The sequence below is a fragment of the Triturus cristatus genome, chromosome 5_2 (assembly GCF_964204655.1).
Source record: "Triturus cristatus chromosome 5_2, aTriCri1.1, whole genome shotgun sequence".
Lineage (NCBI taxonomy): Eukaryota > Metazoa > Chordata > Amphibia > Caudata > Salamandridae > Triturus > Triturus cristatus.
In genome coordinates, this window is record NC_140588.1 from 1,110,097,387 (window position 1) to 1,110,123,749 (window position 26,363).

A 26,363-nucleotide genomic window follows, 5' to 3' on the forward strand; every position below is an offset into this window, starting at 1 on the left:
AGTCGTCACTCTCTCGAGCATCAGCTATTTATGTCACATTGTTTTTGAATTAGCCATAAGTTAAAACGGCATATTAAGCACAGATGTGTCCATCTGAAGGATTAATACAGTTACGAGGCTGCCACCTGGTGGATTTTTGTGGGACTTTCTTTAATATGGATTGCTATTGATTTGGCTGAAGGAGTGTGACATGGAAATAATCCTTGGAAATAGTAATAATCTATGGCTGAATTGCGCTTTTGATCTGGAAATAACTGGAATAAAACTACTGCAGTAAGAGTAGAAGTGAGAACAGCGTTAAAGATCTAAAACCTTGTATGTTAAGAACTGGAACTGGGACTGTTCAATAGCACATATGTTCAATAGCATATATATATATTTTTTTTTAGTAGCGAAGAGGCGTAAAGAGGAGTACTTTCATCGATTAGCGTCAACTTGTGGAGAGTGTATTCATTTAATTTTAGCACAGGTACACAGCAGTCCAAGAAAAAGCAGGTGGGGCAGATGGAAGAAGGGAAAAAAAAAAGATAGACTTAAAGTCATAAGAAAACATGCCATCTTTCAAAAGTATTGAAGTTGTGTAATTTTAAAGAGTTAAAATGCAAATGGAAAATTGCAAAGTAAATGGGAATTGAAAGACGCTAGTGAAATATTGCAAAGTAAATGAAAAACTGGAAGACGCAAGTGGAAAATTTGAATTTGCAAAGTGGAATTTCCATTTAATTTTTGTTTAGGGAAGATCTTGCAACCCTAACCCTGTTTCAGGGAAAAGTAAGGACTAAGGAAGTGAGCCTTGGACCACGACCGGGAGAGGACAATGGTGTCCCAGGACCGGCGAAACCAGAAACTGCGAGAGGACAAAGGATGTCCCAGCACCGTAAGGAGACGAAGACAAAGGAAAAGGGAGTAAAATGGAGAACTAAAGTTCCAACCTATCTAGCGGGAGACAACAGATGTCATAAAAATCAGTACCGGGATAGGAAAAGAAAGGAAAAATGTGTCCTTTGTCCAAAAGTGTTCACGACTTAGAGTTGTGACGACAAGAGTTCCAGTACCACGAGCCAAAATCGTGACATGGAGGTTCTTTCTACCGGTACAAATGTTCCGCGACTAGAGCCGGGCTTTTTAGCCTTAGTACTGAGACAGTTTGTCAACAAAGTAATTTAATTTTAAGTTTTATGAAGAGGCCCGAACTACATCGTGAGGCCTTTAACCCGAGAAAAGAACCAGAACGTCATTTTTGGACTGTAAGATCTCTGGCTAAAATTTTTCTTAGGGAGCATTCTTCCAGAACTGTTGAGCATTAGAGGCGTTTGTTGAACTTTTAAATCTTCAACTGTGTGCAGTAAGCAGCGACAGACGGAAAACTGATTGGAGTACGTAAGCTGTCTCTTCCCGTTTTTGATGGCCACAAAGACGGATTGTAGAGAGTAGACTGTTTCTTTTTGTTTTTCGTCAATTGAAGGGAAGAAGGTGGTCATGTCATCGTGATATTTGTCATGATTCTCATTTGTGATCCTCTTCTTGTCCTGCCCTTTGCTTTCTTCATCTGGAAGTCCAAGAGGTCGTTGACCTCCTACATGTTTTATGTTTTCTAGCTTTTCCTTTTCATGCTTTGAGCTTTTGTTGGATGTTTGAAGCCGTTTTTGTGTTTTCTGTAAAGGAAGAAGATATGTTGTATATATGTGCTTGCTTTGTTATGGCTACTTGGGGTCAGTAGTCCATTCTTTGTGTTTATGTCTCCTCAACCTCCCTCACTACCTATGAGTGTTCTATCTGGTATGTGAATGTTCCAGTCTTGGCAGTTGATGGTCTGGTCAGCTAGCGAAGTGCTTTATCTCTGCTGTGCTATCTTAATAAATCTATTTTACAACCTGAAGACGTGTCCTGATGCCTACCTAATTCACTTACAACAGACATCATGTCAAAGGCATGCAGCATTGTGGAGCCTTGCTCAACCTTGCCTTGCTGGAGGATAGCAGCTTCCAAATAGGGACTAAATCCAATGGTAAAACCTAGAACCAGGGAAGGGGATACATCCTTCTGCCTGGTGAAGCACTCTCCAGTGGAGCATAATCCAGGTTGGTCCCACTGAGTGCAGATTGCTGACAAAATCAGTTTATCCAGCACATCTTGATGATGTTACATAAAGTTTGAGGGACCCTAATGGACCTTGTTAAGAAGGAAACAAGTTGACCTAGATGGTTTTCCCAGTTTTGTGCTGCTTCATCATAGCTCACATTTCCTTGAAGTCTGTTGGCTACTTGTGCTATAGCCACCAAGGGTTTAGTGGAGATTCTCTCAGAATGTTGTTTTGATATAACTAAAGTGTTTTTCGTGTTTTGGTATGAGTACCTCTCAAATAGTAACCCCATTTTTAAAAGACATGTTCACAAAGTGGTGATTCCCTACATTGGAACATTGATCAGATTTCGAGTGAATCTAATAGCACTCATATGGTTCTGCTTCAAGTTTTGAGTATTTTTGTGATACTCATAATTTCATTGACAAAAAACTAAAAAGAAAAAGCCCAAAACCAAGAGTGTTCAAAGAATGAATAGCAAGAGCATGTTTTTGAAGGACTTTTATAAAAATTCTATTTATTGTATTGGCAGAAATAACATTGCTGTATCTGTTTCAGTTAAGATGATGGGACATGTGGCACACCTGACCACATTATGCTTTGCAAACAGTATGCTAAATATGTATAATCTTGACTCAGCTGACAGCAAAGAGTAGCAGAATTTTGAATGACGTTTGGAGCAAACGCAAATCAAACCATTCTCTGTTCCTCAATAATTAGCAATTTAGATTACTTAATATAAAAGTAGGTGCACACACAGAAGGCGTAGATTTTGAAACTTCACATTATTGAAAATGGCATCATTTTCTCAGCTGAAAGAGCTCCATGATCGACACTTGGATGCAACTGCGGTGGTGACTGAATATTTGGCAAAGGATTCTGCCTTTCTCGATGATTTTATAACACGGATATTTCCTTCGCTCACCAAAATCTTCACCTCAGGTCTGTTTTTAATATCTCCTGTCATCCCAACTGAAGGTGGGGAGAAATTTTGCGGTTGACAAATATGTAATCTATGTTTATGCATTGAATTCTTGCTTTTGGCGCCTCAGTTGTTTAATCGGTTCTGGTTATTCAAAGACAAGATTGATCAATATATGTAAATGCAAATTGATGTAGCTACTGAAGTCAAAAGGATTAATAGACAAATGACAGAAAGATCAAATAACATTTTTGTGCTTGGGGCAAAAAATACATTGATAATGAAAAGTACATTGTAATTTATATACGTATTTACCATTCAGCCATAGATTTTTGTTCATTGTGCATTGAAAAGCAAGATGAATGTCAAGAATGTTATTTATTTTCACTCATGTTGCACAAATAATGTAAATTTTGAGACTGGAGAATCGAAATAAAATACAGGAGGCTGTTTCTACAACCCAATATGAAAAATTCACTAGATGGGACATTAAAATATTAATGATACTAAAATGTTGATGCCTCATGAATGAAATAAGCATATATATTTCCCTGGTTCTTTTAATGAATCTTGTATATCTCAGTATTTCATGATAAGACAATTATTAGCATATGTGCACAGTTTCATATATTCTAGCCTAGATTACATAAACTAGGCTTAAATTCACACCAGGCATAAAATGTAGCCCCTCTTTACCTTTAGTTTGCCCTGAGCATGAATAGTGCACATTCAAGGGCTGCATTCAAAGGTACTTCTGTCTCCCACATTTATGTAGTCAGCAGTGCTTTCCTATTGCCGCATATTTACATTTCGTATTATATTGGTTTACTCCGGCGTTATTCACAAAGGTAAATCTACTACTAGTAGAATGCACAATGGGTTTTTACTTCTGCGGGTATTAACAAAATAGGAGTGTAAAGTCACTCAGGCATTTAGGGCCTAATCATGATTCTGGCAGTCCTTGGACTGCCAGACTTGTGGTGGGACAGTTTTATGACTGCCATATTACAACCCTAGTAGTCCTGTGTCCCTAGGAGCACCGTCTCTGCTAGGAAACCACCGTTCCGGGTCTGTTGGCTCAATGGACTAATGCGTCCTCTGCAGGGGCCTGTGTTTGACCTTATGGTCACATGTTCAAATACCAGAAGGCCCACTCAGCCTTTCATCCATCTGAGGTTGATAAAATTAGTACCATTGAGTTGGGTAACAATGAACATCTGTTATTCAGCGCAAAGATACCCCCGCATGAACGTACACATTCCCTGGCTGTGGCGCAGAGGGCTGCCCTGGTCCAGGCAAGCATATTACAAGTTTCTTCTCTATTAGGGTCATCATGGTGGTTTCTATTCCTTGAAAACCCTGGTAGAAAGGAAACAAAGGGGGTCATACAGGGCAACCCTGTGCCTCATATCCTGTAGATGCAGACGGTGGCAAAACATGTGCCCCCCTCAGTGCTGGAACTTTTTTTGATGTTCTGATTGTGGTGCCTATTTTATAGGCACTGCAGTGGGATACCAAAGGAATCACCCACCAATGAAAAAATAAAGTCATTATGTGGTGGGCGGATCTCACAAAGGTTTGCCGGTGCAGCTGCGAGAAGGTCCCACCAAAGCACCATCAAACTAAATCAGTCACATAGAATTAATTTTCTACACCCCCGGAAAGAGGGGGTAGAGACAAATTTATAAGTGGAAAGTTACTACTGCCAAAAACGAACAGTAGTAAGTCCAGCACCATACATGGTCCACCACTGAGACGGAGCACTTTCATGGAAAATGAGGGAGACTGGAGCCTATTCACAGAACTAACTTAAGACAAAATCCTAAACTTACTAACATTTTGGTATTCACAGAAGGCACTTATTCATTTCGGTATTCACAGAAGTTAGGAGTCCTAACTTTAGGACTCCTAAATGCCTTCTGTGAATACCGAATGTCTTAAAGTTAGGATTTTTCTCAGTTTAGGTGTAGTAAAGTTAGGACTCCTAAATAGAATATAATTGAATTACTTTAAATTAATTCTATACGTAACTTGTCATAAGTAATAATACAATATACAAAAAACACAGGCAGATTTACAAGCCCTTTGCAACACTTTTGCACGGCCTTTCATTCACTTATGTGATTCAGCGGCGGTGTAAAAAAGCGGCCAATTTCCAACGTGACTCATCTAGGGAGATGTGTCATGTTGTAAAGCCCTGCGTCACATTATACCTGCGTCAGGAATAATGTATGTAGGGTGAGTGTTCCCACACAGGAAAGCCTTGTGAAAGTCATGCAGTGAAATCTACAAGATTTCATTGTTCCACTTCAAGGACACCACAGCGTCAAAACCTTATTTCTGCTTCAAGCAGAGTGACGCAGTACAATAAGTATAGACCTCAACATGCATTACTGGAGTTGCATCGTGCTTGCGACATGACTCAAGCAATGCGTGACTTTTGGGCCAGCAGATGTGTCAGAATTTCTGATGCATCTGTCAATCCTTGTGCCATGGTGCACCGTATTATAAATATGGTGGTGCAAGGGTGTCACAGGCTGGTGCGGAAACATTGACACATCACTACAGATGTGTCAGTTCCTTGTAAATCTGCCCCACAATATTTTAACTTTATGTAGGATTTATTTGTCTTCTATACTTCAGAAAAATAATGGTAATTTAAAATATTTGACTAGAAGGAGTACCTTTCCAACAAACTGTTTGTCTCTCTACCGATTTTAGTATTTAGTATAGGGAGTGCCACCAGCTTTCTGTCGAAGCCCTCTATTGATGGAAAGCTACCTGTCATGGCCCGATGGAATAGGGGCTGTCTTAGTAAGCACCTTACACAGCCCACCCTATTTAGAGCATGCTGTCTGAGGCCTTTTTTTCTGTTTCCCACTGCCAGGTAAAACCAGGTGGTGGGGCTAGAAAAACAAATATTGACTACGTACCCAGTGGAAACACTCCCTGGATACACGGTTAAGTATTTGTTTGATTGTTTTTGTTGTGCTCCTGTGACTCACTGTGTGTGATGCTCTGCAGATTCTGGCATGCATGGGACCTGTGGACATTGAGCAATGGTTCAAGGCACCATAAAGACAGCAGACGCACAAAGACACAAAGAATGATGAGGGGAATTCCTGCAGTTTGTCTAACCACCAGCAATCCCTCAGGGTAGTATTCTGACCCATTGTTCTTTTGCCCATCATCAGTCCAGTCCTAGCAATATGCAAATTAGTCTTGGTACTGCTTCAATATGAAAAGTCCATCCCAAATTGTAAAGACACGCCCTCTCTGAAATGGAACATGAGAAACGGAAGAAAGGTTTCAGCCTGATTGGGCCTCATCAGTTGGATGTAGGTCGGTTCCAGGTGCATAGTGAGCAAGGGTCACTTCGCCGCTTAGGGTTACATTTGTTAAAAAAAATGCATGCAGCTCTGCATAATAGGGAAAGGGCAGCAATGTGCCATATTTAAAGGAATTTCGGCTTCTGTCCTTGTGCTGCACAAAGCAATTCTGTGCAGCAAATTACTCGGAATGCAGCACACATTGAAACAATAAATAAAACTATTTCTCCTCATTATGCCTCCCCTGCGAAGCATTGCCCTCTTACTATAACATCACTATAACCTTTGTTTTTTAGTGAATTTCCAAGTTTTTTTAAAAGCTATTTACTCACCCCCAGGGCCCAGCAACACATTTAAGGGGAAGGGAGCATGTATCCCCCCTCCCTTGGCCGATGTAAAACCCGGGGACTCTATCTACATGGGTCCAGCTTCATATGTGAAAGGAAGGGGCACTTAGGGAATTCTAATGCAACTGCCATGGTTTTTGACACATTCAATGATTTACCAACATCTCTGTGTGACTCTGCAGATGAGGTCCTTGGTTTCTGATGTGAACGTGAGACCCTGACTTGTAATGATCGTCTGGAGAGGAAGTAAGCTATCCTTTTGAGTGCTGGGCCTAATATTCCAGCAGTGTGTAGCCTGGTGAAGAGTGTGTAGTGGAAGACAGTGTAGAAAGTAGCAGAGCAACAGAGAGGGCAAGGAGGAAGGGGTCAGAAGTCTGTCCATGATCCAGAATGGTGCGTATGTCATCTGTGGCAACGATGAGCACTGTTTCGGTGCTGTGGTTGTTTCAGAATCATAATTGTGAGTCATCCAGGAGGTTTTAGGTCCTAATTGTAACTTTGGCTAGACAAGGGAACAGAGAGAATGGTCGGTAGTTGCTGAGTACTGCAAGGTTGGCTATAGGTGTTTTTGAGGAGGGCAATGATTTCGTCAAGTTTACAGCTATCTGGGAAGGGGCTATTTTGTTCCAGGTGTTGATGATGGAAGTGAGTGCAGCATTTATCGTGGCTCTTCCCAGGTTGTAGATATTGTGGGAGCCCCTGAGTGGACTGTCTTCATATTGCTGCAGTGTAATTGATAGATAGAGGTTTATCATGCTATCAGTTGGCAATCGTTGGTTGATGAGCTTAGCAGGCTGGAACGATTCACAGAGGTGACTCGGGTTTAAAGTTGCTGCAGATCTTGGTGGTATTTTCATGGAAGAAGTTGGAGAGGTCGTTATACATGTTATGTTATGTTATGTTATTTCCACTTGTAACGCGCTCGGCTACTCGAGAGTGTCCCGGCGCGAACCAAAGTGGAAGTGAGGAGACAATCAAACAAAGAGATGTGTTTTTAGCTTTCTTTTAAAGACTGCGAACTCCTGTGTGAGACGAAGATTGAGATGGAGAGCATTCCAGGCCCGGCTGGCTTTGACCACCAGAGAACTGCCCCCCGCCCTCTGTAGTTTATAGCGTGGGACCGAGGCCAGACGCAAAAACGACGAGCGCAGGGCACGCGTGGGAACATAGAAAGCGAAGCGCCTCTGAAGATAGAGGGGGCCCAGACCGTGAAGAGCACGATGGGCCATGACCAAGGATTTAAACTTGATCCTGGCCACCACACGTAGCCAATGAAGAGAGTGCAGATTAGAAGTAACACTCTTCCTGGATGAAATACCCAGAAGCAGTCTGGCCGCAGTATTCTGGACCACCTGCAATTTCTTAATCAAATACCCAGGAGACCCCACCAAGAGAGAGTTGGCATAGTCTAGCCGAGAGAGAATCAACGCACAGGTGACTGTAACTCTGGCTGCCTGCGGAAGTAAAGGAAAAAAATTCCTAAGAGTTTTGATAAGACCAAAGCAGCAGCCAGCAGTCTTCCTGATATGAGTAGAAAAAGAGAGATTCTCCTCGAACCAGACGCCCAAGTTCTTGACGGGCTGACCCTCAGAGATGGGAAGAGGAAGCTCCTTTGGCCACAACTGTTCGCGGAAATCGGTAGGGAAGGTGCCAAACAGCAAGATCTCTGATTTCTGCTCATTACACTTGAGCTGGGCATCCGCCAGCCAAGGGAAGATGGAGCGAAGGCACTGTTGGGACGCCAGGACCGAACTGGACACCTTATCCCATGTGAAGAGCAACTGGGTGTCATCAGCATAGGCCAAAACCTTAGCCCCAAGCGCTTCAGCCAGATGGATCAGAGGCGTAACATAAATGTTAAAAAGCAGAGGGCTAAGGGAAGAGCCCTGCGGGACACCCGTGGTGACCGGGTGGAAAGAGGAATAAAAGGGAGGAAGCCAGATCTGCTTAACTCTTTCCTCAAGAAAGGATCTAAGCCAGCCCCAAACGGCCCCTGACACACCAATCTCCGCAAGGCGGGATAACAGAAAGACGTGCGGGACTGTATCGAAGGCTGCCGAGAGGTCGAGTAAAATCAGGACAGCCCTACCCCCGGCATCCAGGCACATCCGAATGGCCTCCACAACCTCAACCAAGACCGTCTCGGTGCAGTGATCCGCCCGAAACCCTGATTGAGCTGAGTGTAAGAGAGCCTCAGTCTCCACAAAATCTGACAATTGCTTGTGCACCACCTTCTCACAAACCTTGGCGATGGCTGGCAGGAGAGAGATGGGGCCATAATTGCCAGGATTGAGTGGGTCCAAGGATGGCTTTTTCAGCAAGGGGAGAATCTTAGCCTGCTTCCAGTCCTGGGGTACCACCATTGACTGTAAGGAGAGATTAATAATCAAGTTAACTTCAAGATGGATGCTCTCCGCTACATCGGTCAGAAGCCTGGCCGGGCAGGCATCTGCCGGAGACCCAGATTTAAGCCCTCTAAGAATTTTAAGTTTCCATCGGGTGAACTGGACTGAAAGTAGACAACAAAGCAAGGGGGGTCACTGCGAGACAAGTCTGCCTCCCTACCAGGGCACCCTTGTCTGAGGAGAAAGAGGCCTGAATGGCCGTGATTTTATCTCTGAAAAACCCAGACAAGGTAATGCACCAGTCAAACGAAGAAGGAGTCACACTCGCTTGGGCCAGCGGAGAAGTAAAGCTCGGGACAATAGAAAAAATTTCTTTATAATTATTCCTGGCCGCGTCAATACGGGCCGCGTAGAAAGGACCCTTAGCTGAAGCAATGGCGGCATAATAGGTTCTCTGCCTTGCTCTAAGTCTGGATTTAGCCACGAGACAGTAGTCGCTCCTACGCCACGCCCGCTCCAAAATTTTACATTCGTGCTTGATTACTTTGAGAGCGGGTGTGAACCAGGGTTTGGAGGGAGTAGCTCTGGCCGGTCTGATGGGGTGACGGGAGGTGATCGAGCTCACTGCTCTAGACACCCACCCCGTGAACCCCAGCAAACACTCCTCCAAACCCCCAGACAAGACAGGTCTGGCTAGGTCCAGAGCATGCGCAAGTTCCAGGGGATCCACTTTCCCCAGAGCAGGCTTCCGGAAGCTAATCGCCCGAGTCATCGCCCTAGAGACGGACCAAGAGAAGTAGGATATGTAGTGATCTGACCATGTCACTGGGAGAGGATCCTTAACAAAAATAGGAAAATTGGAACAAATCGGGTCCAATATATGTCCGGCCCAATGAGTGGGAAGGCCAACGTGCTGGGTAAGTTGAGCCATATGAAGAGAATCCAGCAAGTCATTCACGTCCCTGTCCTCAGGAACATCCATATGAAGGTTCAGATCGCCCAACACCAAATAGTGGGAGAACCTGACAGCCCTAGATGTGATGGCATCACCCCAAGCCTGAAGAAAAGAACCAGCCGGTCCAGGTGGCCGATAAATCAGGGAGACCCCCAGAGTAAAATGGGCTGACAATCTGGCGCTAAAATCGAGCACCTCACAGCCTGCCCAAATCCCGGAGTCACCCAAACGAAGATCCCATAGATCTTTATAAATGACCGCAATACCACCACCCCTTGACCCCTGGCGATCAACTCTCATGATCCTGTAGCCTACCGGGATAGTCAAAGCCACTATAGGGGCAGAGGAGGAGTCAAGCCAGGTCTCTGTAAGAAACAGCATATCTAATGAACCGTCCTCCAACAGCCCATGGATGTCCACATGATGTTTTTTTAGAGAGCGGACATTAATTAACGCTGCTAAGAGCTGCACGGGTATAGACTGATCATTAGAGCTAGGGGTCATGATCAGAGGAGCAACACTACCTTCCCCTAGCTGAAAATCGTAAAAACTGCAGGTCGCTAAGGGCCGCACTGCCACATCCAAAGAGTGCGGATGCCGGCAGGCTGTCACATCCAGACCCCTAAGGGCAGCACTGGAATAGCTGACAAATACAGTGGGATTTTGGGATTCTTGAGGCGGCAGACAAGCTTCTCTGGCGCTGGATGCTTTCGGGACGCGGACGGGCGCAGACGGGCTTGCCTTAGGCGCGACTTCGGCGCGCCAGCGGCGCACCCGCCGCACGCGTCCGCTGCGTGTCCGTTCTGCGCGCATTAAATGCGCCCTGGAGCCAACAAAGCTGGAGCGCTAACCTGCGCTGACCGGCAAGATGGCGTCGCGCTTGGCGGAACTACCCTCCAGCCCCCGCCGGACTCGCCACAACAGTGAGGTAGAGAAGGAAGAAGTGAGAATGTGCAAATCAGCAAAGATGCTCTAATTCTTAATATTTTTATAGTGCGGGTATGAGGGTGGGATCGGCGAAAGAAGCAGCAAGCAAACAGTACAATAAATCAGGTTAAAAGCTTTTAAAACGAAACGAAATAAAACACACTATTTCATTAGAAGTCTCTCTGGTAAACCAGATAAGCCCCTCAGGCGCTGCGCGTCCGTTCAGCGCAAATTAAATGCGCCCTGGAGCCGAAAATGCCGGAGCGCTAACCTGCGCTGACCGGCAAGATGGCGTCGCGCGAGGCGGAACTACCCTCCAGCCCCCGCCGGACTCGCCACAACAGTGAGGTAGAGAATGTGCAAATCAGCAAAGATGCTCTAATTCTTAAAATTTTTAGAGTGCGGGTATGAGGGTGGGATCGGCGAAAGAAGCAGCAAACAAACAGTACAATAAATCAGGTTAAAAGTCATGGATGTATGCATGTAAATGGGCATAGACCACCTATTGAATGTATGCCTCCCTGATAACTTATGTAACAGAGATCAATCATCTGCCATGCTTAACATGTTGTTATAAAGCCATCCAAGGCCACACAAATCAGGCCTTGTGTGTCTTACTAGTAGTAGTAGTAGTAACTGATTTCTTTCCATAAAACATACATTCCATACAATATTTTATTCTATGAAATAATCCAACACTTAATACAGCATTAAAATCAAGTTCAATTGAATAAGTGCATCATGCATGTGAAATAATTGCTCCCTTGTCCAATCAGCCCGCCTCTTTTAAGTAGTAATAGTTTTTGTAAAGTCAATAATACGAGGAAATAAAACACAAAAACAAGTCCTACCTTTTGATGCTTTGTTACGTTCACTGAGGCTACTATTCAGCTAACCTATTCCTACAGACTAGTTGTAGACACTTGCTAAGATTAAAATTCAATTTAGTTTCAGTTAAAAATGTAAAAAAGGATAATGACCTTGAAACTTGCCCGTACACTAGTCATACTAGGGGACACAAGTACTAGTGATGGTCAGTGTGCTGTTCAACTATGCTCCTCTGCCACCCCTAGAACTTCTGCTATTTCCCTCACCGTATCAGCCCTACGGCAAAGAGATATTTACCTACAGTGGCCAACATGAACACAGAGAAGAGCTATCACCTTTGAGGAACCTTAAAGCCTCTGTATGTCTCATAATGCTTAAGTAGTAATACAGCGGGTGAATCCATTTGCCTCTAGGCTTGTTATATTTGGGGCAAAAAGCAAGACATGGCTTGAGCTTTCATGGGCTGACATTGGGCACATTGTACAGAGATTACCATGACCATCACTTCTGGCAGCGTTCCACATAGATGTAAAAGTCCTTATTTCAAGTGTATGATAGCAAAACTTTGGGTACAAGGTTTTTGGCACTGGCTGCTGTCTAAAAAGTCTTTTTGCCAGTCTATCAGAAGGAGGAATTGATTTGTCAGTCTACCTAGAGGTGTGAAGAAGACTAGCCTGGATATACTGCCAATAACAAGTTTTTAACTGATTCTTTGAGGAAAATGTCAAGGTGGTACAGTCTGTCCAAAATATGTGAAGCTTGTGGGCTGGCATGAGCACAGCCTCAAGGGCAATGGGCAGTATCTAAGTTGCTTTTTAATATGTATCAATTAAGCCTTTGTGCACTATTTGTGTGGCCTTGGATGGTGCAAGCTAAATGCAAATGGGTACTAAACTGGTGGCCGTAGAGTTTGCATAATGCATGGGCATTAAAAGCAAGATCAGTTCATGTCAGAATCATATTCACATTCAATGCCTCTGAGTGGTTGAATACACTCAGTTATGCTACACTGCACACATCAAAGCATAGCCTCACACAGCAGACATTGTGCAAAAAATGTCTGAAGTATGGATTTTCCCATGCACACACCCATAATAGATTCCCATGTATTAAGGTGTTGTGACAAATTCATAGCTGTCATTCTTGGCCCTCACATACACAGTTGTCAAGAGCAGGAACATATATATGGCAGATACCTTACCCTATTTTCCAAGTGTCCACCTTTTTATTTAATTTTTTTGAGTTTTATATAGGTCTGGCTAGACCCGGAGATATCAGAGTGCTTTACATGAGGATCAGAGTTACAGGTTACAAGTTACATGTGTTCCAAGAGTAAAAATCAAACATGGGAAAAAAGAAAGCAAACTTACGGAAATTCGTCAGGGGAGGGGGAGGAATGGGAGAAAAACCGGGAGACGGGGAGAAACTGTGCCCAATGTCTGGCTGGGTAGGTGATGGCTTATGGGATGAACCAGGGCCGATCTCCTCTATAGCTGAATCGAGCAGCTCCACCAGGAATCGTACAAAGTGCTCAGACTCCGCTGTCAGGATAATGATCATGTGCAATCAGAGAATGCATTAATAAAGCTGGGGACTTGGAGAGATGAGATACCGCAGTCCGAACAAAATCCAGATGCCATCTTGAGGTTAGGAATATTTTGGCTGAGAATAAAGTGTGTAGAGGCACCCCAGGCACCTCCATAGTGATGCCGCTCCACCACTTCCCCGGAGGTGTTCCTACTTCTTCAAAAGAAACAATCCTGTGCCTCTCCCCAACACTGGGGACCAAGTTCAGCACCTGTAAAATCCAAAGCCAGCACCCATTTCCACCATTGGGGGTGGAAAACTCAAAGCTCCCACTTGCCGCTGGTCAACAACTCCGAGCAGACCTGTATGAAGATTCCCAGTGTGGCAGTCAGTCTTAATCCTGCATTCTGCCTCCCTATGTGGCGGGCACCATGTTAAGGTCAGGCAAGTCCTGTCTGAGTGCCATATTGAAGTCAGTCAAGTCCCTCCCGGGCTCGTCCGGTACAGTTCTCAGTCCCCCAGGCCACCACACTTCACCTAGGAATGTTCTGCCCTCAAGGCTGACCTCTTCACTGCAAGGAGGTCGCTCATGCTGGCAGATTAAGACTCCAGATGGCCATGGCCATGAGGCCCCAAGTGGACGCCCGCAGTTGTGCTGTCACCACACCTCCTGCTCTCAATGCATGACTGATTAATCCCGCTGCTCCCCTCTGCCACTCCTGCTCATCAGTGGAGAACCGCTCTCCCATTATCTCTTCTCAGTGCTTGGTTCTTCACCCTTGGGCAGGTCTTGCCAGCAGGTGCGGGATGTGCCGTGCCTCAGCATCTTCCGCCTTACCATCCTGCACCATTGCCGTCTTTGGAGCAATGTATATCGTGCATCTGCTCCTCGCTCCCACACCTCCAGATGGGAGCCCTCAACTCTGCGAGTGCTGGACCATGCTTCATTCAGGCAGTCGACACCAGTGTGCACAGCAGGATTCTTTAAAGGGGCTTACTCCGTCATCAGCTACGCGTCTCAGGGCGCAACACCAGGTATCAGCCGCAACGCGGCCAAATGCAGACTCCGTGGCGGCACCACAATCAGCTGGGCCTGTCTCAGCACTCAGATGCTGCAGCATATATCGGCCATTTTCCCTGGAGAGCAGGACTACTACCCGATCGTCTAGGGGGCTTCTCCAGTGGTCAGTCTAGGCCGTTAGGGCAGCTTGACTTCCAGTCCGGTCGTAGTCAATTTCATGGTATTCAGGTGCCATTTTGTGTGCCGTGCCCCGTGGATTCCGGGAGCCAATAATAGACTTCCAAAGGCTATTAGAGCCTCTGTTTTCAACCCTGATGTTGGTCCGAGTACTCCGATCACGGAATCATATCTTTTTGCAAGGGTTGGATGCGACCAAGTGACGCTCTGTGGTATTCGTCTGGATTTTTCCTGCTCATGCATTTTTTCTGCTGGTTACGTGTCACCACACCCATGATATGTCAATCAGTTGCCTCGGGCCTAGGCCTAGGTCACTGAGTCTGCCTGATCACGTATTTCTGACTCGGTGTTGATGAAGAGGTTGTATTGTGTGTTCTGATTTCATTTTTGATCACACATGTATCATTGTATTTATTTCCACGTCTTGACGCTCCATTCACTTGGGTGAAGCAGACGGACGCAGACGAACGCTGGCAGTACTGGTACCAATCTGAATGCCCGTATTGGCTCCTTTCCCTATTCTCCAACTGTGGTCGTCTCTCTACTTGGGAATCTAATATTTTAGCTTATACATGCTGCTCACATGGGACGACAGGGATAGATAACCTTTGGCACTCATGAATTTGAAACATTGAGAAAGTACACTGCTGTGGGTTTTTTCTAGGACCGATATTGCGATGCTCCCATTTGGCAAATCTCTCTCATTCGCAATCATATTTTCCATGAAGAAGTCCATTTGCATGGATGAAATGTGTTGCCTGTCTTCATTGCATACATAGTATGCTCTGTAAAAACAATAAAATAAAATAAAGACAAGAATCATATCCATGCTTTGTGTTATTGTTGTGGTGCATCTCTACATCTCATACTATTATTTGTAACCTATTCAGTTTATGCACCTTTGCAACAGGTGCCTGTAGTGTGTGTGCACAAATTGCATACATATGTATAAAACTGTAGTTTCAGACAATGGGTTAGGAGCAGACTTTATGGTCTGCTGCTCTTTGCTCGACTGAAATATGTGTCATTGCATACATTGACATCATTATTAAAAGCCATGTGTACCTTTAATTTTGACTTGAGAAATATAGTTGTTTTGTCTAAGAATGGGATTGCACTTATGGAGACCCACAACAGATTGATTATGAGTCAAGTATGTTTTTTGGCCTGACTTCAAGTGATACATATACACCATCCACATTGTGCTGTGCTGATACAGAAAGAGTGTGTCACCTTCATCCTGTGAATTGACGATGACAAGCTTTTGCTTCTCGCATCTCACCTCAGTCGATGACACAACTAAGGTAGTTTGCAGCTGGCCAAGCCTGGTCCCAGTATCTGGCCAAGGCTCCATCATGGTTGCCCTGAACTTTTGTATTTGTCCCGTTCAATCGTGGCCAAATAGCCCTGTTGTGCAGTTTATGTTTCTGACCAATACATTTCAGTTTATTCTTTAATAATTAATAACCCAAGGTCAACTTATTGGATTATTGACATTGTGGCAGTGTTTTGTTCATTTAATTAAGCTCTTGTTGTCACACCAGGTATGTTACACGTTGCCTCTAAAGTTACGCCTTACTGCTCTGTGCTGAGCTACCCAGGGGTGTGCAGAGGTTGATTTAGTTTAATTACTTCAAAAACATAATCAATAATCCATTTATGTATATTTTTCTTACCAGGTGCTGTCAAAGGGGAGCTCCTGATTGTGCTGTCCTATGCTCCTTTCTTCCAATGGACCTTTCCAGCCTGTGACTACTTTTCAGACATCATTCTTGGTGGCTCAAATGATCAATGTATTGCAGTGATTGAGAAGTGGCGGAGAAATGAGCCCGGAGCTTTGGACTGGAGTCATGTAGCAAAGGCACTTTGTGAGCTTCAGGGCAAAAGGTATGTATTCTGCACCTGATGATGTATTTCAAATGCCTACCTATGCTTACCTTGCCAGCAGTCCCAGCACCAAGGGCTACAGGATTACTTTCTTGAAATCAGTTTCTAGTTTCCAGAGCTAAGCAGCTGGTTCATGCCATTTTTCTATTGTTGATACTAGAAATTTGTAGGGCACTCATAAAACAGTTTTCCATCTTTGGACCTGTAAGTGAGCAAGCATGAACTGTCTCTCACTTTTTCTTGAAATGCATCACATCAAATGGTGTGCCAAGTGGTTTGCAATTCAGTAAATATGTATTAGATCGCACAGATGTTTACCAACTCATTCTGAATCACAAATAGGAGAAGTCGTGATTGGGCATCTCCTCTTTTTCTTATGATTCTCAACGAGATGTATCACTGGTTTGTGACTGCAATTGTGGTAATATAGGTTTAAAAAGTTACCCATTTAGGAATTGTTTAGGTGTGCCTGCTTCTGTAAATGATATTCCCAAATGGGATTTTGTTTACAACAGTAGCAGAGCTTTTAAAACAAAACCCATTTTGGATTTCAACTAAAGGGATGGTGGTATTTTGTACCCCATAAACGGTCATCCTTGTGTTTGGAGCCAGTCACTGGGAGTCACAAAATGTGCCCTACCTATTTACTAAACATTAGGCAGCTTTTTACCGACCCGATGTAACTAACAATTCTGCAATGTAACTACATTAGTACAAAGGTTTTATTGCAGCTAGCTCAAGAGAACTTGGTGTACAACCCCGACCACTATTTGTGACCTATCAGTTTGTAAAACATTCTCTCAGCTTATCAGCAAATATAAAAGAAGAAATGTCAACATTTTGACAAATATAAACTTTGAGATGAGAAGCATGTGAAGATCTGGAGAGTTGAAATATTTGTTTTTTACCGAAGAAGTGAGGCAGATAGACTTTTTCTGTCACATGATTGGGTATCTCACTTTTCTGGTATCTTTAATCCATTAGGTAAAAAGTTAGAACATTCTCCAATGGATTGGCCTCAAGATCTCTCTGTAGCCACTCAAGTTAGTCTATTTATCACAGTATCCAAGGTGGAGGAGGCGATGGCACAGGGGATTTGCTTTAAAGCGCCAGGCCCAGATGGGGTGCCCCATGAGCTTTTTGCAAGCAACCCTAAACTGTGGGCACCACTGATGATGAATGTTTCTAAGCCATAATGTATTGGTCCCATGCCTGCATCTTGGAAAGAGGCTCTAGTGGTCCCTGTTTTTAAAAAGGGTAATAGAAGTGACCCAGCATGCTACAGGTCAATTTCACTCATTGACACCACAGTTGAGGTGCTGGGCAGAGTTCTCCTTGCCCGTTTGAAGACTTGAGCATCCATTGTAGGGGTCATATCTAAAACACAATATGGTTTTAGGAGGGGATGAGGCACAACTGAACAATGCCTTAATCTCTCCAAATTATTTAACAAATACGTGAAGGCCAGGAAGGGTTCACTCCACTTGTCCTTCATGGATTTGTCCAGTGTCTTCGACACAGTTATCCGGGATACATTGCGGGCCATGATGAAAGGTATGGGTGTAGAGGCTGCACTAGTATCCCTTCTCCAGAGGTTTCACCTTAACACTACGGTCGCCATAAGATATGGCACCCGAGGAGAAAAAACGGTGTCAATCGCAAAGGTTGACTGGATCTCAGACCGACAAGCCTACACACCGGTGCCTGACTTCCGGTTGTTGGGGTTGCTGCGGCTGCAAGGAGAGGCAGGGAAGTGCAGGAAAGCAGCATTGAATGCCCCCATAGGGGAGCCCACAAGAGCCCGCAAGAGACTGTGCCACTGCCGTTTGTGAAGCCGTTGAGAGGCAATTGTGCGGCCGTTGCAGAGGCTGCGGCATCTCTGCGGCTTGTACAACAGATTGGCAGCGAGATTGGCCATGAGACAGGGGTGAGTCCATGCTGCCCTTACGTTCACACAACACTGCACGCTAGAGCTTGTACAGAGCTTGTGCCACCTAGGGAGTGCCCAGCCCAATTTGAGGCACTTCCCGCCGAGGCAAATAGCACCAAACAAGCACTAAATAAACCTGAGCATCAGTCTCAGCATCAGCACAACCCAGCAATGTGAGCTGAGCATAAGCTCAATTGACATAGAGCAGCACCAGCAGGGGGCGGCATCAGTTTTTGTCAGAGACTCTCGCTCTGCCAGCGCCGCCTCTGCCTGGACTGTCCTTACCCCTGCCCAGGCATTGGCTGCTACGTTTTAGCTTGGTCAGCTTGGTTAGCTGGTGTACCCCCTCTCTCACAGCAACACCTTTCCCCCACCAGGCTGCTACCCGGTACCTGGGCTCTTGATAATCCTGACACCTGTCGGCATCCCCAGACCCTGCTGAGGCCACAATAACAGACAAGGCAAGGCGGGGAAGAGAAGAGGGGATCATGGGGGGAGGGGTGCCCAAGCGGCAATGGTAGTAGCTACCAGTTGCCGAGGGCAAGCCCAGTTCTTAGCAGATGCGGTTCAGCTAGGCCTTGGTGCGTCTTGCAGGGCATCTGGTGTGTTCCCACTTGGGACCTGGACTCACCCACAATCCCCAGCCCAGCTCAGAACCAGGAACCAGGAAATGGGAGCTGCTACAAAAGCTGCTAGAGCTACAAAAGCAAGTCAAGCCTGCAATAAGATAAGCCATTGACTGTTATTTTCTGGGGGGGGGTCAAAGTTGGGGGTTCACTGCAGGGACTTTCTGGCTTCTGCAAAATACCCCTGGAGGATAGGGGAGCAAAGATGCAGAGTGACGCACAGAGGGCAGAGGGCGGGTGGCATCATTTTGACAGGCGGTGATGCATTTGCTATTGAAGCCTGCCTGCCTGCTGACTCCTGCTGCCTCCTGCTGTTGACTGCTATTCGTGGCCTGCAGTCTTGAGCATTGGCTGTTAGCTGATGGACACGGGGGTCTGGTGTCACCATTTGGAGGATTACTTAAAGAACTTAAAGGACTTACACTTTTTTATAAGTAAATATACAATTTATACAAATTTACAAATAAAAAAAGGGGTGCGAGCGAACTGCAAAGCCACGAAGCCAAAAAACCCACCAAAAATTAAAAGACAGTCACAGCTGTGAAAAACTTGAGGTCAGGACGTGTGCGTGGAGGGACTTCATCTACATATAACATCACTGAGCGCAAAAGGAAGCTGAAATCATCTGCTGGCACAGTGGGCAAACCGCAGGCAAAAATTAGACCTGCTATACAGAAACCTGACACTATAATTGAATTAATTTCAGATATTAAAAGGACAAGCAATATAAACAACATAACTCCAGAAAACAAAATCTTAAAACATTGCCTTTACCAGCCAAAAATAGATAAAAAATGTTGCTTCCTAAAAAAAATGCGGCGGACACACTTCTCCCAGGCCCTACACCAACAATGGGCCTTTTGAATCCCCTCCAGCGCCTACACCAAATGGAAAGTGGAGAGAGAGAAGGAAACACAGATCAAAGTAGTAGGGCAGTGATTTCTGGTCTAATCAGTCCAGCCAGTCTTGTCAGTTTAACAACAATCTTACAGTGTCAAAACTATCTACGCCTCCCGAACGCCTCAGACCTTGGGGAAAAAACCCAATGATGAAGATACGGAGATAAACCAGGAGTCGAACTCACAGAATGGGACTAGGGAAAAACGGAAAGTCACTGCAGAAGGAATAGGCGTTTACAATCTTGATGTAATAGACATCTCAAATGCCCCATCACCTAGGAGTATACTATGAAACAAAGTCAAAGGAGGAAATTGTGTTATAACAGAGGCATTAACAATTTCTGAGCTAAACAGCCCCAAAGTAAACCCGCAGCCAAGGAAAAGAACATACATGCCTGCAGATAAAATAGAAAAAACAAAAACAACAGTGGGTGAACCCAAAATCCTAAATATGGGCGCAGAGCACAAACAATTGCTTGCAACACCACCAACACAATATAACCCGGAATATCCCAACTCAGTGAAATGGAAGATAGTTAAGTCCTGGACAATTTCTCGTACCTCGATAAGGAGGAATGTGAGCCTCTCTTCTAAACCTACTCACAGGATAACGGCAGGAATAACATCCCAACAGATATAAAAACAGAGGTGCAAATGGGACACACAGCACATAATGCAGGGGAGGGGATTCAAGTAAAAGCAAACCTGCTGGAATGCATAAAGAGCAAATGTGGAGAACAACACGAAGACACGCACCAATCAGATAATGGGAAAGCCTGGGTAAGCCTGCTAAAAACAGTGCAACTTCTGGTTGAGGCCCTGCAATACCAATCTGATAAAATGGATACACAACTAACCTTAATGAGTACTTTGGCAGTCTTTGTGGTTGCATTTGACAGCAAGCTAGGCACGTTGAACATCTCTCTGCAAAGCATCCAGAACTATGTCCTAGATAATAGTCAAACCTGTGGATGCAGTATGATTGTTGATAAACTACCGACTCTCCCGACAATGTTGAGAAACTTATGTTAAAAAATCAAAAGTCTTCAAATAATGGCCGTACTGAGCTATCAGCGGAACAATCCTTGAATGGCAATTATAAAGTCATGACAACTCATCCAAATGAAATCACTAAGGAAGAGAACCTATTGACCACGTTTAAACTAACACAAAACAATGGAGAAAACATGAACAGCAAAAAAACATATGCACTGAGCAAAGCGCTGGATATCCCAGGAGAGGATAAAGGGGAAAACAAAATGAATGCAAAACAAAGATGCGCACAAAAATGGAAAGGTCGCAATCAAAAACAAATTCATGACAACCTCAACCCAAAAGGAAATAAATCATCAAAATTCATCCACACCAGAAATATCAAATATAAAAAGTACAAAAATAAAGGTGTGATTAAGTCAAAAGTCCCCAATCAGGATCCAAGAAGTTGGAAAGATAGAGTAATCTGGGGAAGCAGTGGATATAGAATCTACACAGCATCTTTCGGAAAGAGACCGCCCTATAAATCGACTCAAAAATATTGAAGTAGAAATTACAACGGGAATCCAATTGCAAGACTTGAAACAAGATGACATGCCATCTGGAATGCCTCAAAATCCAAGTACAAATGGTCAAGTCACTGAGGGAAGTAAGGCAGACATGGTGAGCTTGGACAACCAGGAAATCAAATGTATGGAACCAGAGGATGAGACATGTTTTCAACACAGTCATGGTTCATAGGGAAATTGAGAATTCAAGGACCAGTCATTTTCCCCATAAGGATATGATTGACACACAAACATCTTCCTTTACAAATATTGAATATCACTGGGGACAGCATCGTGAGGCACTCCCAGAGCCGAACCAAATTAGTTGGGAATAAAATCAGAGAGAATCTGCAGGACGAATAACGGAAGCTGAACAAAAGGCACAACTGAAAAGAGCAGAAGGGAACCTGCGGTAAATAGGAGGATGTCGGAATAATGCTGCCCTTCCATATACAAAGCAAAAAACTGTCTCTAAAGGGATAAGTGGAAGGGAACAATCACCATATGGTTTATACCAGAATATACCTCTAAAGGAAAGTATGATATCATGAATTGAGGCAATATACTACTTCTGCTATCCCACATTCCATCCTTAACTGAGATCAAGACAACTGACCTAGACTCGATAGAATTCATCAAATGCAAGGACTCCACAGCAGGAGAAAAAACGAGAGCAACATGGAGTTCATCTACAATTGCACAATTGCATAAAATTCTAGAAAGCGTCATTTTCAAGCCCTGGGGGATAACTATTATCCCATACATCAAGCCAGGATAGCCCTACCTGTTAATGCCAAAGCACACAAGGGAAAACGAGGTGACCGCAAACAGGCCTACTACATGGGCGCTGAAAGGACCCATGGGGCAGCGTAAAATGAACAGGGAGCTCCCTCCAGCAGAGCCTGAAACATATTATGATCCCATTACACTGCAGAATTGGGATTCTGATATGAGATCTCGAGAACAATAAATAACAATAACAAATATTGACAACTTCCATGTCCCCTGCAAAGGTCCGGCACGAAAGAGTCCATGCGGATATGCTCATGGAATGTGAATGGATTGGCAAATAAATTAATAGATCTGGACTTAGTCACCCATATCAGGGTGTTTGATAGTGTGGCGCTACAAGAGACCTGGCTGGTTGATCCTCATCATATGCAATTATTCCTGCGTTACTATACAAGTGCACTAACAGGGGCACAATACAGACACCTCGAGGGAGGTCTGGTAATATATGTTGTACGTACAATCAATCTTATCGTCCATGAATTTGGTCCTACATCACCAGTAAACTTATTCTCCCCAACATTAACACATGCAATGGACACCAACATTATATTAATACATGTTTACATTCAACCAAAACAGAAAAGCAAACTAGTAAAAGAAATGTGTAAGTTTGTAGAAACGTGTATTAGAGAAGGGCCTACAGCTGACCTTATTCTTACAGGCGACCTAAACTTAAATCTAATAGGTTGCTCCTTGGATAAAGAAGTGTCCTTACAAAATACAATTTGGAACATCCCAATGCAAGGGAAACTTCATCCATGCAAACAAACTAAGGCTGCACAGTTGGCCCTGGAGGAACTGGAACATCTAAACTTAAGGGCACTAAACGGCAGATCAAGAGGCGACAATCCTCCTGTAACAACACACAGCTCAACAAGAACAAACACAATACTGGACTATACTTTTGTCTCCCTAGAAGTGTTCCACCAAATTATCTCATTTCAGTTGGGCGACAAATGAGATAGCAATCACCGGCCACAAGAAATCGAGCTCAGAACAATTGTTCCTATGTTCATGCGGTGCCGGGCTCCTCAAGGATCAGATTTCACCATTGACCTTAAAAGAATCAAACTCAGGTCTGCCACAGATTGCAGAATAATGGAAGCGGCAAAATAACACTTTGATTTGAGGGCTTGACAAGATGAAGTCAGGAAATGGGAACATTTCACTCAAACTATGGCAGTTTATGCTACTAAGATCAAACCTCAAACCCAGCAGAGATTCAGCGGAGTGAAGACCATATCACAAACCGCTAAGAAAGAAATCAAGCTTACTAAGAACTCCATTTATTGCTCATTGAGACAGCTTTGACGTAAGCCACATGATACAATACAATTAAACTTACTGTGAAAGAACAAGGCATTATTGAAAAAACAAAACAGGGATACAAACAGAGAAGCAGAGAACGCCCTCTGGGCAAAACTACATGCCGACATAAAACAAAATAACAGTGTGAGTTTTTGGAGAACCATAAACCAATTTATTTATCCTAACCATAATGAGATCTCTGAGAGTTTTGTGTAAAGGGGAAATAATTCTTGGGATGTATCAGAAGGTCATACGATCAGAATGGTGTGTGCAACAAGTAACCAGACCACACTTGGGAAATCGGAAGAAGACTCCTTAACTGAGGATTTACCAACGAGCAAAATTAGGATCATTAAATCAAACGGCAAATAGGCAAGGAGAGGAGAAGGAGCACTCAGCCCAAATGGAATACCACCGGTACTCTACAAGCAAGAGTCAACTGTTTGGGCTGAAGCGCTAGAACCACTGTTCAGGGAAATAAGTATGACAAACATCTTGCCAGACTCTTGGAGAGGATCGATTATTTCACCAATTTACAAGTCAGGGGAAAGGTCAACTCCACAGAACTATCGGCCAATGGCTTTAATGGACAACGAGGCAAAAAAAAATTGCTGGAACGCTACTAGAGGAGCTTCAGGCATGGACGAAAGAGAAATCCGCAATTCCATGAAACCAGACTAGATTTGCGAAAGAGATGGGGACAACTACAAACATAATAACAATGGCAATGCTTTTTGATAAGGATGAGACTGCAAGGAGGCCCCTGCATCTATGTTTTATCGATTATAAAGCAGCCTTTGATCACACTAATCGTAACAGACTATGGTCCAAACTGCATCGCTGCGAGCTCCCCCAGTGCCTTTTAAACGTGCAGATAAACCTGCATACCGACACTTGGGTTCAGATTAAACTGGGCGATGGATCATTCCTATCGAGACGCATATTAACAGACAAAGGGCTTAAACAAGAATGCGTTTTAGCACCTACACTCTTTAACTGATCTTGTACCGATATTAAATGCCGCGAACTCACATGCTCCAAAATTGGGAGACATCTTATTGCCATGTTTCCTAGATGCAGACGATATAGTACTGATTAGCTAAAAGAAAGTAGGCCTTCAACATCTTATAAATGCTACACAGGACTATTACAAAGCAAATGGCCTAACAATAAATCTAGAAAAAACAAGAACCATGACGATCACTGCACAGAGGAACAGCATTAGGCATAAGGCTTGGCACTGGCAATGCCTTTAATAGCTTTAAACTCTAAGCTAAACGGCCCATCGATTCTACCTATAGTGCACGTGGTTCGTGCAAAGCTACTACCAACAATCCCTTATGGCAGTGAGGCGCAGAAAGGAAGAGATGTCAAAATACTTGACTCCACAGTATGAACTACATATAGGATCATATGTGGGCGGCCTAAAGATACTTTACCCCCGCAAATCAGACTCGAGTTTGGCATACAGAAGCAATCTATCGCAAGACAAGGGGCATACATCATTACCTGGGATAGAGTTACGAAAGCCCCTTAAATGAACAGCTATGGAAGGAGATAGAGCACCATACCACTTCCCTTGCAGCGAGTTATCTTAAAAATGGCTTACTAAAATTGGAATTGACCCAACTCTGAGAAACACCTACAAATACCAGCGTGCTCAAGAAACTGGTTTGGAAAACAGTCAAATATCTTTCATGGTTGCAGGATAAAGCCTCACTCTCAAAAAGGGCTCACGGATGGTTGACTCTGACTACCAGTCGCTCAAAAGTACTTAAATTCGATCTATGCCAAGTTTATAAAAATTAGCTTTCTGAAGTATAGACTTGGTCTGCTACCCCGCATACAGCATCTCCCACCCTGGTTAAAGGAGAAGGCGGGCCATATGTGCCGCTTATGCGGTTCTGCACCGGAAGATCTGCTGCATCTATGTTCCTGTATAGAACTTTTACAAGAATGGAAACAACTACTGAAAGGTAAACGTAATCAGCGAGTGGTCCGAACCAGGAGGCAGGCAGTTCTGGCACCTAGGGACCTACAACTGAACTGTTCTTTGAGGATATGCGGAAAGAAAATGCCGGAAACATAGTTATTGAAAAATTAAACCGCATACTCAACTCAGCCTTTTGATGACTCTGAATAGTGCTTCCAACCGCCAATGTCATCAGGAACCGGGTCTAGAGTTTGCAGAGGATTGCATATCTAGTGCTTCCTTGTTTCTATGAGCACAAATATGGCTCTCAGAAGCGTTCACGTTCTCTTTTGAAGTAAGTGCAGATTGCAAAAATGTGGCTCATGCCCAAAAAATACCATGGCTTCACTTTGTGAAGGATACTTATCATGAGATAGGACTGGGGCATTTAATGATAACCCAGGGAGCATTCTATTAAATGCTAAAGCCATTATTTTTCTAGGGCAAATTCGTGCCATCTTGTACATGGGCCGACTACAGTTGCCCCTTACCCGGCTGCCATACTATTTAACTTTTACTACCAATTTACAAACCAGACTTTATTTAATTAGATTTTGTTTATGCACTGTGCACTTTTTATTGGCATTTCCATGCCAAAGTGGGTGGGCTGATAAGTTTGTACCTTGTCCGGGTGACAACTTAACGGGCCAAAGCACTACGCACTTCATCTTATTTTGCACTTCGTCTGAAATGCAGAGGAGAACAGTTTTATTTCCATTATGAAGGAAAAATCGCCTGTGCGCTTTTGCACATATGTTGATGGTTTTAATTTTTTGCACTCACTGGCTGCACCTGACATTTGTATTATGGTAGCCAATTGAACAAAGTTTCTTTGGCTATCAGAAAATGCTGCATAATGATTGGTTCTTATAGTACGCTGCCTGAAATTGACTATTATAGAACAAGAACTTTTATGAACTTGTATGATCCATATACTACTATGTTGT

General features: G+C 44.0%; 1 protein-coding gene across 1 annotated transcript in view; it reads left to right on the top strand.

Annotated features, from left to right (window-relative positions):
• The first annotated feature begins 2,850 nt into the window (after window positions 1-2,850).
• Window positions 2,851-26,363, top strand: part of LOC146829801 (nicotinamide N-methyltransferase-like) — a 37,905-nt gene continuing 14,392 nt past the window's right edge. The window contains exons 1-2 of the mRNA XM_085608505.1: window positions 2,851-3,025; window positions 16,141-16,348. Coding sequence (XP_085464631.1) covers window positions 2,878-3,025; window positions 16,141-16,348 — 356 coding nt within the window. The 5' untranslated portion in view covers window positions 2,851-2,877. The remainder of the gene's footprint in view (window positions 3,026-16,140; window positions 16,349-26,363) is intronic.